This window comes from Pipistrellus hanaki (assembly GCF_964339955.1).
Source record: "Pipistrellus hanaki genome assembly, chromosome: 7".
Classification (NCBI taxonomy): Eukaryota; Metazoa; Chordata; class Mammalia; order Chiroptera; family Vespertilionidae; genus Pipistrellus; species Pipistrellus hanaki.
In genome coordinates this window covers 30,890,380-30,905,683 of record NC_140509.1, presented here as the reverse complement: position 1 = coordinate 30,905,683, position 15,304 = coordinate 30,890,380, and the positions used below count along the sequence as shown (strand labels likewise).

Below are 15,304 nucleotides of genomic sequence, written 5' to 3'. Positions count from 1 at the left end.
TGTATATTAACAATATTTAAAACATTCCTAGCATTCTATTCATTTTGAGTCACATGGATCTCCCCTTGGGGTTATATATTTCACAGCCTCCCACTCAGCCGTGATTTCACAGTCACTTCAAAGACCAGCAGACTGATTTCCCTTGGGAGAGAACATGTAAAACCTAACATCCATTGCAATTTTGAGCTTGCTTCATGTGTATCATTTGACCTTGAGGAATTGTGGTCTAAATCAAGGCCTGTTTGTGAAAAGGTTTCAGCTCTTTCCCAACTGATCCCTTATTTTGAAAAAACAATACAGACTTCCTATTTTGGGACTGATTTTCCACTAATGATGATTCCAATTTGTCATTTATATCTCTCTCATACATTTACTATAAATGAAACTCATGCACAATCCAGCCGCTTGCTACTATTTTTCCTTATTTTCAGAGAACACAAACATTCTAATCTTTAAATCTTTTGTTACTGGGCTATTACACAAGAAAATGCATCATAAAAAGATTTATCGTCTTATCATTAGGCTACATGGCAAATCCAATAATATCTCTCAGGGAAAAAAGACTGCAGATAAAGTTGGTAGCCGGGAACTTTCTTGAGAAAATGGGACAAAATCACTCTACACCTGACATACACAGAATGGGAACATTTGCACTGGAAAAATAGATACAGAGGGAGTGTTAAATATAGATTTGTGTTCAACTGGAAAAAAAAAATAATCAAGTGAGATTCTCATGCCCCAAACTCATTGTCTGTTGCTTACCAGCACCTGCTCGTCGGGCCTGGACTGTTTCCTCTTCAGAATCAATACACCTCACTTCGCCCCACCCTCCTGAAGAGGCAGGTATCCCAGCTGCACCCATGACAGCAATCTTGTGAAGAAATCCAGTCTGGGGATTTTTCAGCCTTGCTTTCAAACAAACTCTAGATCTTAACTAAAAGAGATTGCAAAGTGCCGCCTCCACCATCACAACAGTCGTAACCCGTGGGATGGGAGCAGCAGAAAATGAACACGGAAAGAAAATGTTGGTGTAAGCATAAGAAAGTCTCTTTGCATGACTGACTCAGGTCATTGCAGGCGCTGGGCAGTTATGCAAAGGATTGCTTGGATAAAACACCTTACACAAGCGCGCGCTGGGCCTGGTGGTGTGGAGACTGGTAGCATTTACGGAGGAGAAGCATATTGGCATCTCTGTTGGGTTTTCACCAGATCCACAGGGTTCAGGAAATAAGCTCCCTGCCAGATGACACTATGCTCCTAGCCATTCCTTCTGTGTATGTATCCCCCAAATTACTCTAACCGGTGTCCTTTCTCCTGCTGTGAGCTTATTTGTGGAGAGGGCTAAATAAAGAATGTTTATGACAACAGAATGGCCATTAGCCCATGGGATGATTTCTTACAACATAATTTTTCTGCTTTTGTTCAGTACTATTAAAATCAATTAAATGAGAGTTTCTTTTTATTATTATTATGCCTTTGATTTGTAAAGGAAAAAAATGTTTTGTTTCTTCCTGAAGAAAATTTTGAAATTTAGGTTATGTTTGTAAATATTATATAGTTTTTATTACAGAAACTTTAAAAATAAAATTCCCTCTTCCTATTGCTATATTTTTCTAGCAGTGGCAAATATATATTTGGCTTTAGAATTTTTTTCCTACAGTAGTAAAACATTGCCGGACTATGAAGAGCTATTCCTTGCTTTTAAATTTTAAATGAAAAGGAATTATATATTTCCTCCAGCATACTCTCTTTTGACTAAAACAAACAGGTACATGCAATTTTAATTTAAGCATATTATTCTGTAGGTAATCACTACTTTTTTTGGATTTTAATACAGACAATATTGTAAACAATAAAAAAATAGTATATATGCATATATTCCACACTTCCTAAAGCATAATCTTTATAGAATAGTCTTCAAAACAAATCTGAGAGGGGACCAGGATGGTAGCCTTACAAGAGAATAAACCATTGCCACAGCTGGTTAGAGCTTCAGACCAAAGGGTCCAGGTTCAATTCCCAGTCAAGGGCTTGTACCTGGACTGCAGAAGGCAAACCAATTGATGGGTTTCTCTCATACTGATGATTCTTTCTCTTTCTGTTTCCCCCTCCAATCCTTCCACTGTCTCTAAAAATCAATGGAAAATATATCCTCTGATGAGGATTTACCCCCTCTTTCCAAAATAGAGAATCAACCATTTATAGAAATGGTTATGGAGTATATACCAAGATTGGCATGTCCTGGAAACTAAATTCCTAGTTTACCAATCTAGGCTTTCCACTTCACCAAACTATTATTTTCAAATTAAATTTCACTACTAATATGACATCCAGAAAATACAGATAAAACTCATTACAACCAAATGCCAATACTGTTAATATTGAAATTTTAATCTCATACCATAGCGTGGAAATTAGTTTTATTTCTTCATAGTCCTAATAATTGATGCAAAAAAAGTCTGATTTCAAATCACAAAATCTCTTACAAGTTCACTTTGAAGTAATGATCAATACTGTACTGAATTTCTAAGTTCCATATAATATCAGACTATTAAAGAAAGAGCACCAAAATACTGTACAATGAATGTATATATTGTTTTCCTATTCTCTCCAAGTACTTTCAAAAGTAGAAAAAAATCACCAGCATGGTTTAGTGATTGAACGTCAACCTATGAACCAGGAGGTAAGGTTCGATTCCCAGGGAGGGCATTGCAAATTTTATCCCAATGTGGGGTATACAGGTGGCAGCTGATCAATGATACTCTCTTATCCCTGATGTTTCTATCTCTCCCTTTCCCTTCCTCTCTGAAATCAATTTTAAAAAGTCATATTTTGGAAAACAAGGTATACTTCCACATAAACAAACACACTGAGTAATTTTAAGTAATGACGATGTCTACATTTTAAACTCTTGATGGGATGTAAATAAAGCATCTGATTCTCTATGGGGCTACAGACTGAAGACTGTTCAGGTGGAAATAACACACTGCTACTGTATTACCAGATTTATCTGGTTTGTGAACCATGCCATATCGTATTAATGTGTTGGCACTTAAGAATGAATGACAGAACTCTGGACAGAAGACAATAAACATATTGTCTTTCAGACTTTATGTGGGTAAATCCTATATCTTCTTAGTGTAATCAACATTCTTAATCTTTACAACCAGTAGTAGAATGCACTATTTGTGAATAGTTATGGCAGAAACATAAGTCCAGGGTCAAAGCACCTCTTCTGAGATGCTTTCATGGACTGAACCCAACCCACATGGACCTCTTCATTGCTTTTCATTTCCTTTTTGACTCAAAAGGAGAGTTATACATAGGACTTTAGACTTTTATTTCTTGGAAGTTTCACTGATTTCTGCATTCATGAATTCATAATTTCTTCTACCAAAAATTATGAAAATTGAATATACTAAAAGTAAAAGAAGAAAGAGCTACACCAGGTCTCCACCTTGAAATTCAAATGCCATTATTATGCCCATGTTACAGATGAGGAAACAGTCTTAGATATGATATGTGACATATCTAGTCAGTGGCAGAATGAGAATTTGAATGAGAATCTAATAAAAGGTCAAAGCTAATCTTGCTTTAGATCCTAATATCCTAAGTTTGGGAACTAACTTTTACTTAATATCAGGTAGAACAGAGTGTTAGTGGCTCATGACTGTGGTAAATGAATCTACACCAAGTAAAATGCACAGGATACAATAGGATGAGGTCCTTCATGAGACTAGCCTTGCTCTGTCATGTCTTGACCTCAATGTTTCAGTTTATTAAAATGCTAAAGCACCATGGGAGTCATGGTCTTATACACAGACATCAGTTCCTATAACCTGCCTCTCACAAGGGCAAAACTGTCTCTCATGGCCCTGAATTGTTTAACAACACAAGCCCCCAGACATTACAAGTCTTGATTCAACCAGACACTTTACTGAAGCATCATATTTAGGAATCTGGTCTTTTCATTTCATTTCAGGCTCTTGGAGATCTCTCTCAACTATCACAAACAGATTTTTATGCCATAAACATAAGAATACAGAATTTTATATCCATGTGGTATTCCTTTAATCACTGCCTTGTAATAAAAAAAATGAGCTGGATTCTAATTGTTATCTTATGAGCATATTATAATAAGAAATATTTGCCTCTATCAATCATAAGTGTTTATTATGCCAAGATACTTTTTGAGATGGAATCATGTTTCATGGACTAAACACAGATCAGTAAGTTATAGGTAAGGATTCTGTATTCATAAATCTGACAATTTACTCATCAATGGCTACAAACAATTTCTTATGTGGTTTCAATTCCAAACATCTGGATTGAGTTTGAGTAATTCTAATCACTACCCCAACTCCAGTACTCCTTGAAAAAGATAAGGTCTTCAATGGTAATGCTTAATTTACTTCATGGTTTCCCAAAGGTTTTTATTCTCAGGGGGCTTAATCACAAGGAACAACAGCAGCCTGTAATTATGGGAATCGAGAATCTAGCCCCGTTGTCAGCAAAGTGCAGTTCGCAAGCCACATGTGGCTCTTTGGCCCCTTGAGTGTGGCTCTTCCACAAAATGCCACGGCCTGGGCAAGTCTATTTTGAAGAAGTGGCGTTAGAAGAAGTTTAAGTTTTAAAAACTTGGCTCTCAAAAGAAATTTCAATCATTGTACTGTTGATATTTGGCTCTGCTGACTAATGAGTTTGCTGACCACTGATCTAACCTAATAAACTCATTGTTTTCCAAAGAAATAGTTCTCTCTGAAGCCCTGAAACCTAATTTAGAGTTTCAATTACATGTCCAACTCTTTCCTTTCTGATCACTCATCTCTCAGTTCTCCAAATTTTTTTGTTGTTGTTTTCACTGTCATTGTTGATGTATTGATGTTGCTTTATTTCTTTTTAAAATGTAATGGCAATTCTTCATTGTAATTCACACTATACTTTCTTCTGTGGATAATTAAAATTTTTCTTTCATTAAAATGCACACAATTATCTAGTGGTAGAAATATTCTGGTTTCCTTCTTATTATTCAAAGAATTAATTGGTGTTAAATTACTGAAAAGAAACAGAATTCTGAGAACAGAGAAGTTGTAATCAAAAAAGAAACAGTCAATCATTTCTTATCATCCAATCTATTCAATGATGTACCAAAATTTAGAAGAGAGGGGGAAAAAATACCCTTTTTCAAACTTAGTTATCTTCAACAGTACTTTTTGGATAGATAATTTCTCTATACTCAAATATATAATTTATTATTTTTTTGTAATTAGTTCTACAAATTAAAAAAAAAAAAGAAACTCCAAACGATGTAGAAATTAATCTAAGAACCATATTTGTAGGTATATAACTGAAGTTGTCACTTTACTAGTATATATAAATGCAGGACCATGTCTCCAATTAAACTTAGCAATCAATTTCCTTCAGAAAAAAGATATAAACATGCCAACAAACCAAAATGTCCTGTGATAGAGGAGTGGATAAAGATGTGGTACAATGGAATGAAAGGATGAAAGTGCCATTTACAAAAACACTGATGGACTTTGACAATATTATGATAAGTAAAATAGTCAGAAAAAGCTAAGAATCATCATTTCACTCATACATGGGATATAAAACTAAAACCCATGAATACAAAGAGCAGTGTGGTGGCTATCAGGGATGGGAGAAGAGGGGTCCTAATATATGGTGACGGGAGAAGATTTGACTTTGGGTGGTTGGCACCCGGTGCAATATGCAGATTTTATAACATAGAAATACACACCTAAAACCTCTATGTACATGTTGACCACTGTCAACCCAACAAATTTAGTAATAAAAAAGAGAATTATATAGATCCAGCAAAACAATGGAGGAGGAGGCAAAATTTGGTCTTAGTTTTAATCATGGCTAGAGATAGGAGAACATTTAAAGGGGTGGAACAGCAAATGTTAAATAATTGAGAAGGAAAAGTATGTAGTATGCAGGAAGGGCAGGGTTTAAATACTAAGCAGTCAAGAAGAGCAAAGTGCTAAGAGACGGTGAATCTGGCCGAAACCGGTTTGGCGCAGTGGTAGAGCGTCGGTCTGCGAACTGAAAGGTCCCAGGTTTGATTCCGGACAGGGGCATGTACATTGGTTGAGGGCACATCCCCGGTGGGGGGGGTGCAGGAGGCAGCTGGTCGATGTTTCTCTCTCATCGACGTTTCTAGATCTCTCTCCCTTCCTCTCTGTAAGAAAAATCAATAAAATATATTTTTTAAAAAAAGAGAGAGAGAGAGAGAGACGGTGAATCTGTGATATTATAACTGGAGCTAGACTATGAGGACTGAAGGACTTGTTGCAGTTTTGGATTTAATTTTCTATGAAATTATCTAATCTGTAAAACTTTTACCACTAACCCAACTGGAATGACCAACTGCTAGTACAGTAATAATTAGTTACATTTGTGTAATATTCTAGACATTGAGAATTATTTTCCCAATGTAGGCATAATTTCCATTTTCTGTTCCAAGCATTTATTTGCAAGGTCATTCTTCTGTTCCTCAATGCCTCCTTCATTTGGGGTTCCCCAAGAACCACAGTCATCTCCTGCCAAATTCACTCCTGCCAGTCAGACTGAAAATTAATTCAAAGTGTCTGGGACAAAATTCTAAAATTTACCTGGATATATATAACTCTTTAGTCAAAACAAAAGTTGAGTCATTTTGGATCATAAGTTGAATCATTTTGGATGATTTTCCCTGTCAAGAGTTCCCCCAGATAAATAAGCAAAAATTTTTATGGGAAGCTCGGATGATTATGCAAAATAAAAATACTCATGGAAGAAGAAACACTTCATAATTTATAAAGGGTCAGGGCTGGGATTTGAAAAGTCCTTGAAGACTATGAAGCTCTATAGTTCCTAACCTTGACTATACATAGGGATTACCAGAAGAGATTCTAAAAAAAAAAAATTAAAACAAAAGATCCATATTGATTAAATCTGAATCCCTTTTGGCACTACATGTAATTTTTGAAAGCTCCCTAGAGAATTCTAAAGAACATCCAAGGATGATGATCACTGATATAACCCACCTATATCATTCTATTGCCCATGGTAACCCAGTTATTGAAAGAACTGGGATAAAAACTGCCTTGATCAGTACCGTAAGTGCTGGACTCCTTTTCATTCACAGGTCCATAAAGCTTAGTGTTCCGAGAACATTGTGTATCTCTAGCATATCTCATTGTTCATGCCAGTCTCTGACCAGACTGCCACACTGATTCTTCCTGCCCAAATTCTACCCCAGCTCTCACATGAAACCTTGCACTCCAGCTTTCCTCCTAGGAAATGATGTATCATGTATCATCTGTACATCCTATTCAATATCATAGAAGAATATATACTTACTGTGTATCAGGTACGAGATACAGAGAGACATAGCATATCATCCCATTTAATTTTCACAATTAATCCATGGGATATATAAATTATTATTCCCAGATCCTAAAACAATGGAACTTGAAGCTTACAGTGGTTAAGAATCATGCCCAATGTGCTCAGTCTCTGGCTGTGACTAAATTACCTATGTCATCACGATCTTGTATATCAGTCCTCTTCAAAAAGAAACTACTCAATAATATTCTTGATGATCTTACATTTTTCATAAATGAAAAACCATGGAGACAAATGCCAAACATTAGTATTTATCATGTGTGTATGCAAACACATGCAAACTTTGTTCTTTTTTCTATGAATATTATTCATATGAACAGAATGTGTCCCCCTCCCAAATTGATATGTTGAAGTCTTCACTCCAAGTACTTCCTAACATGACCATATTTGGAGAGAGGATCTTTAAAGGAATAATTAAATCAAAACGAGGATATTAGATTGGCCCCCAATTTCATATGACTGGTATCTTTATCAGAGGAAGAAATCTGAACATAAACAGAGGAAAGACATTATGAAGACTCAGAAAGAAGATGGACATCTACAAACCAAGATGTGGGGCTGGAACATATCCTTACCTTAAGGCACTCAGAGAAAACCAACCCTGCCAACATCTTGATGTTGGAGTTCTAACCCCAGAACTATGAGAAAATAAATTTCTGTTATTTAGTCCACCCCGTCTGGGGTACCTTGTCATAGCAGCCTTAGGACACTATTCTCATCTTGTACACACCAGATTCGGAAGAGTTAACTAGAATCAAAATTAGATTTGCCCTTTGGCATGGATCAAGTGCTTTTACAAAGACCCAACAGAAGAAGTTCAGCTCAGTAAGTAGAACAAGACACTAAACAAGATAGCTCAAGGCAATAACTGTTAAATCAAGAACAGCAGTAAGAATCAGAGATGCCCCAAAATATAAGAAGAAGAATGATATAGAAAGTATACCTGGATTTCCAACATTGCAGTTGGTATTAGGGACGTCATTACGTAGCTTCTAATTCCTATACAGAGACTGTTGAGGGCGAGGCAGTTTTGGGTGACTTTGCCGGACTTAGTCTTAGGATCCAGGGACACAGATCTAACTGCCAAAAGGAAGCACAAATCTGGGGCCCAGTCTTAGAACTCTAGTAGAAGCCAGATTGTTAGGATTGGGCCTACACTGCAGACAGAACAAGTTACAGGATTGACTAAATACTAATCCTCAGAGGGTCTGGTGGCAGCAGAGGACAGAACGTGTCCCAAGCTCTCACAGCTGCAAAGAAAAATGACTTAAGGAGCAGAGAATCAGGCAGAAATTAACACCCAGAATGTCTCTTCTCTGTTCTACCATGTGTGAAAGGAGAGATCATTTTGTTTGCTTCTGAAGTCTCTCCAAGGTCTGAGTTTCTGTTATTCTGCTAAATTGAACCAAAAGTAAGAACAACCTTTTCATTCACAGGATAAAATGGGTCAAAAACACTGCAGTATGATTCTGCATTTTAAAAGGATACCGAAGAACAACTTACTGAGATAAAATAGGTAGCATTGAAGTATTCAATATGAAGTATTTTTCTAAATGCACTTTGAAGCATAACTGTTTCTCCTTAAAATGACCTTTAGTTATACATCCTCTAAAACATTCTATATTAAAATTGTAAGCATGTATTATATATAAAATCACATGATTGCTTTTGAAAAGGCAGCCTAGATTTTAATTTAGTTTCTCCTAATCCAAAAATAAGAATTTATTTCAGCTATAACTTAATGACCAATATTTCTAGCTATGGATTAATTTGGGAGAAATATTACTGGATATAATCATGTTAGATTTCCAGACTTAATTTCTTTTTATAGAATACATTTTAGACATATCACTCCTGTTTTAGAATCAAGATTTTTGAGTCATTTATATATTAGGCAGAAATTGTAACCCTGAAAAAGTCAGCTTCTCACCATAATGATATCCAAAATTTTCTTAATGCATATTCTTAGAAATTAATAATTAGTATATAGTACAGGTCACACACACACACACACACACACACACACACACACACACAGTTATCTGAATCTTCTCAATCTCTTCCTAGGATTTAAATTGCACAGATGATTAAATGTCCATTTTATCTAATGTCCATTCCATATTCACTGTACAAAGAAGTTCTCCAGCTCCCACTATGGCATTTAAACTGAAGCAGCTAAAACCCTAAGCCACGTCTTGAAAGGGAGAATTAAACTTACCTTTCCCTCAGCAATACAAAACAATTTCTCTTCTCTTTTATGCCTATTCTCATCTCTGTCTTCTGTAATAGCAAAGACAATCAGGCCAGGTAGAACAGTTGGGTATTTGTGATAAATGTCAACTTCACCAACTACCAGTCCAGCAATCTCTTTCCTCTTCATAAATTAAGAGAACAAATTAAGAAAGAAACTAGAGAAATCGTTTAATTAAAGATTGAGTACAGGAGCTAGAGGTCTGTAATTTTGTTCATCAGCCTCTATGTGAAATGGGACAGGGCAGAAGTTTATAAAAGGAGAACAAAAGAAATCAGGTGGGCACATCCAAGAGGGCTACTAAGGGCAGGGACTATGTTTAAGTCAGTATATTCCCAATCCCCCAATCCTATCATTTAGCAGGAATCAATGAAAGATTAATGCATAAGAGGTAATAGGGAAGCCAATGCTATTACAGTTCCATATGGAACCATGCTGTTTTGAGTATCTGCGGCTAAAATGAAAGTTATGAAAGGCCCCAGAAGACATCCAAACTGGTTACTTGTAACTTAATAAAGGGGATGTTAAATAGCGATCCTTTTGTTTTCCAATTTTAATAGATATCAAATTAATGTATACACATGATGAAAATAAAAATAAATAAGGCCTTGATATGTAGTGCCCTTATGTCCCCATATTTCCCCTCATGTCCCCACACTATCTATTCCACTTCCTATCCTTATCTATATTAATAAAAGAGAAAGTTGCAAATTGACTGTACCTTTACAACACCTACCAGCCAACCAGGAGTGAGTATACAAATTAACCCAATAAAGATGGCAGGTTAATTTGCATACACAGGTGTCTAGCTGGATGTGGGAAGCTTGTGTCATCACCATAGTGATAATGCAGGCGTCCCACAGTGCCCCAGCCACTCCAGGCCTCTGGGCAGCATGGGAAGGTGGAAAGATGGCTCCAGCAGGAGCGAAAGCAGTGCCCGCAGCCAGGGGAAGGCCCATTCTTGCACTAATCTTCATGCATTGGGCTTCTATCAATAGTTTGTAAATATTTATTTTTTAGTTCTTCTAATGGAAAGCACTCTAATTTGTAAAAAAAATTACCTTTATATGTTGACTGGTTTATTTGGGTTGTTGTCCATTGGTTTCTAATTTTAAAATATTATCTAAGGTTAAAAACAAATTAAAGAAGAAACTTCAGATCACTTTATTTACTAGTACATCCTTTGCTTTCAAAAACTAATAGTTATATCTCTCTTTTTATAGTCCTATATTTAAATGCTCTTGATCCTCTATTTATTGTCTTAAAATTTGAAGAATATATTTTAATTCTTTAAACATTTTAGATGAGAATATTCATGTGCTTACCTCCCTGTCTCCCAATTTCTTCATCCCCCATATAAGTCAGTTTCCATTAATTTTGACATGAACAAAATATATTCAATTTTATAAACAAATATAAGTGTTCAATAGGGAAGGGTGTTTTTCTAAAAATTGAAACTGTTAAGTGGTATTCATAATATTATTACATGTAAATACTCCAGAGCCAAGTAAAAATAACAACAATAATGTTAAGAGGTTAAATTTCCAAACTATCTGGGTTCCTGTTCACTCAGAAGCAAATGTACCTAAATTAACAGTCAACTAGGCTGTATCAATTAAAATCACATTTTTCTTTTCCTCATATCTGAATGATGATTCTCCTTACCAGTTTCCCTCCTCCCCCTCAGTGTTCGTTCCTTTTTAGTTGTGAAAAGAGAGACCACCTTTCTTTACCAGGTCAATAATGTTATATAACTTAGATATTAGGTATTTATTATAATCTATGAAATTCTCCTTAATATAAAGATATTCTTTTGAAGCCTCCTGGAAATGACCTTCAGTTTTAATTTGGACAAATTGCTTTCTGCACACAATGTCATTCAGAGTTTTCTTGGCCTTGAAATCCTAGGTTAGCTCTACTATTTCTTGTTTTTCATATGCTCCATTTCCGTGATCATTATTCTTTTTCTTGAGTGCATACACCTTTAAGTGATTTTCTCAGAAATAGATACCTAAGTAGGTTTTCTGAGAACTTGGAATTGATTGATGGTTACATGTTCATAGAATCGCAGTTAAACAATGGGCTTGCTCTGAACTTCGAGGGCACTGACGAGAGGTAGTCTAAAATACCTTGCTGATTAGGTGCAAAGGCAGTTTAGTAACTATTACTATTTTTGCATCTGATCAGGTTTATTTTTTAACTTCCAAAAGCTTATATTTTCCCCTATTTCTTCTTAGTATATTTAAGGGTGTTGAAATTCCTGTTTCCTAATTTTGAACTCTGGATTCATCCTTTGGGCATTCCAAGATTTATAGAGGCTTCCTTATAGATCAATCTCATGGTTGCCTTCTGGACCCAAGGGAGTTTACAGGCTAATATTAGCCTGTATTTTAATGTCTCGGATTAGGTTATTTTACTTCCTGGTTAGGATAATTAACTCCTACCAGCAAGAGCATTTGTGGTCTCAAGTCTGGTCATGTGGCCGTCCAAGCACTCCGGTGCTTTGGGTTTTGGTACTCAAAGCTTTTCTTTTCATCTTGGTTATTAACCTTAACAATTCAAAAATATTTACAAAGAATATCTGTGCATTTGGGTGGGGAAGTTGCCCTGAAAATGGGGGTAGGCATCTCAGAATGTAACAAACTGGACCAAGAATTAGAATTTTGTTCTGTTTGTTTTCAAAGCACACTGCTTCTCTTGAATTCTCTCTTCTAGCATCAATGTGTTTACTTATTTACATCTTTTTTTTATTTTATTCTGCTTCAATTCATATTTTGTGGCCTTTGTTGTTCATTCAATTTAAGATTGTACTTCTGGAGCCGCAATACTTTGAGTTTAATGGCAAAGAAGAATACAAAGCATTACATGAACAAGTTTCCCTTGCAATGTGATTGTTGCAAGAGTTCCCAACTCTTACTCCTGACTTCCTAACGTTTACCTTGTCAGTTACCCAAATTGAATAGTCAATAGTTCTCATAGCCCACACCGTGGTCATATGAGTCTTTAAGAGGAGAATTCACATCTGTTATTACTCACTTTCAACCACTCATTTTTTTACAAATTTGAGAGTATCATTTCTTACCAATAATCCAGATCACATGCTCCTAAAAGGACAACTAAGCACTGCCTAATAGTAACAGCTACAAACAAACCAATTAGCCCTTGCTTTACAAGTGGACCTAAGAAGACACTCATTGCCGAAACCGGCTTGGCTCAGTGTAGAGCATGGGTCCGAAAGGTCCCGGTTCGATTCCGGCCAGGGGCATGTGCCTTGGTTGCGGGCACATCCCGGGGGGGGGGGGGGGGGGGGTGTGCAGGAGGCAGCTGATCGATGATTCTCTCTCATCTATGTTTCTAACTCTCTATCCCTCTCTCTTCCTCTCTGTAAAAAAATCAATAAAATATATTTTTTTAAAAAAGAAGACACTCATAAAGTTCTTTTCAAAGTTCGGTCATATGATTTGTGTTGTATTTTCTCAGATTACACCAAGTCAACAAGAAGAAGAGGATTAAAAAATGAAGGATGTCCAATAATCCAACACCAAACTTTTTTTCCAACTTGTTTTGTCTGAGGGTGTATACTGTAAGTTCCTTGCAATTTTAAGTTATTTACTCATCTGCTCAAGCAGCAATGCTTCTATATTTCTTCTCATAACTGGCAGAATTTCTTTCCCTCATCCGCATTGGCACCAACATGTCTCTTCTTTACTGTTAGGCCTGATTACTCAATTCCTTAGGGGCACAAATCTTCACTAGACTTTCTCCAAATGAATTATATTAGTAATTTCACTTAAAATTCAACTTCTATCTTACCCTACTGGTGTGGTTAAAGGTTGAGCATCAATCTATGAACCCGAAGGTCATGGTTTGATTCCCAGAAAGGGCACTTCCCAGTTGTGGGCTTGATCCCCAGAAGGGGGAGTGTAGGAGGCAGATGATCAATGGTTGTCTCTCTTCATTAATGTTTCTATCTCTCCCTCTCACATCCCCTCTGAAGTCAATAAAAAAAAAATCTTAAAAATGCAACTTCTATCTCATAAGCAAGATTAAGTTCGCTGTTTTTCTTCTGTATAGAAAATTTTATCTGTTATTATTTATAAGCTATGAGACAAGAGATGCTCATTTTGTTTCCAGTTAGCAAAAGTAATATGAATAACATTCATGTTGAAAACATATGGCAGTTGACCTCAATTTTTATATGAACCCATTAGATAGATCTTACTTATAATCTGTGTGTGTGTATGGGTGGGGGGGTTGAATTACACTATATGTAAAAGATTATATTCAATATAAATGTTGGGCTATTTTTCAGATATCATTTGATCAGTTTATCTTTTTATTGAATGGTTGGACATATAGCAAAATTATATCAATGTAACCTGAAGAAAAGTCCATTTGAAGTGTCTATTTAACACTATTACAGATGTTTCCCAAGCCCCCCCTTCAAATGTATTTCATTGTACAATTATTCTATATTGCTTATTTCTGTCAACACAATGTAAGCTCCAGACAGCATAGTGCATATACTTTTTTAAACCTCAGTTTATCTACCAAATGTGCTAAATACATATTTGCTAATAAATTTACAAACCACCTCAGCATAATAATATGAATTACAAGAATAATACATATATATTAAGTAGTTGACTTATGACAGTGCTATAATCTGAATGTTTGTCTCTCCCCTCCCCCCTAATCTCCCTGCCCCAAATCCAGAGGTTGAAATCCTAACCCCTAAAAATGATGGTATTAGAGGTAGGGGCCTTGGATTTGAGGGTGGACCCTTCATAAATGAGATTAATGCTCTTGGGAAAGAGACCCCACAGAGCTTCCCAGCCCCCTCCACCATGTGCGGACAAATCATGGAGGTTCCAACTATGAACCAAGAAGAGGGCCTTCAACAGAACCTGACCACACTGGCATGCTGATCTTGGAATTCCCAGCCTGGAGAATGGCGAAAAATAAATTTTCTGTTGTTTATAAGCTACAGTCTGTGGCATTTTGTGATAGCAATCTGAACATACTAAGAGAGGGAAACATTGTATTAAATGTTTAACTTATATGTATAACTGATAAACTGTACAAGAAAATGCATGGGATATAATAAAAATGCTACTTTAATTTCTGTCTCCGACTGCTCTTTAAGTTTTATTCCATGGTAATATTCTTCCCGTGACCCTGAAACTCACAAGATAGCATCTACTCTTTTCCTAAGAAATTTCTTCCCAAATCATTCTTCCTCTTCTGACCACATTGAAGCCTACAATATATAAAAGCATTTTTAATGTTTTCCTTGTATATTATATGTATGGGTGACTATCTCAGAGTCATTGTGGTATTAGACATCTCTCTCTCTCTCTCTATTTATATATATATATATATATATATATATATATATATATATATATATATATTATTCTTTATTGCTTATTTCTTTATTCTTTATTATATATATATATTATTCTTTATTGCTTATTTCTTTATTCTTTATTTTATATATATATATATATATATATATATATATATAGAGAGAGAGAGAGAGAGAGAGAACTTCCATGTAGTTTAGAGATAGAGAGGGTGAGAAAGAAAAGTGATACTTTTATCAAGTTATAATATTTAGTACATAATATAGCAATTATA

General features: G+C 35.7%; 1 protein-coding gene across 48 annotated transcripts in view; it reads right to left on the bottom strand.

Moving 5' to 3' along the window:
* Positions 1 to 15,304, bottom strand: part of RIMS1 (regulating synaptic membrane exocytosis 1) — a 389,052-nt gene that overhangs the window by 156,407 nt on the left and 217,341 nt on the right. For 3 of the 48 annotated variants that reach the window (XM_084889214.1, XM_084889218.1, XM_084889215.1), the window contains exon 1: positions 763 to 975. The exons of 40 other annotated variants lie outside the window; for them this stretch is intronic. In XM_084889214.1, the coding sequence (XP_084745340.1) occupies positions 763 to 862 (100 nt within the window). In that variant the 5' untranslated portion in view covers positions 863 to 975. Of the gene's footprint in view, positions 1 to 762; positions 977 to 15,304 lie in introns of those variants that run through there. 5 more of the 48 variants (XM_084889212.1, XM_084889213.1, XM_084889216.1 and 2 more) reach the window with 3 other exon arrangements.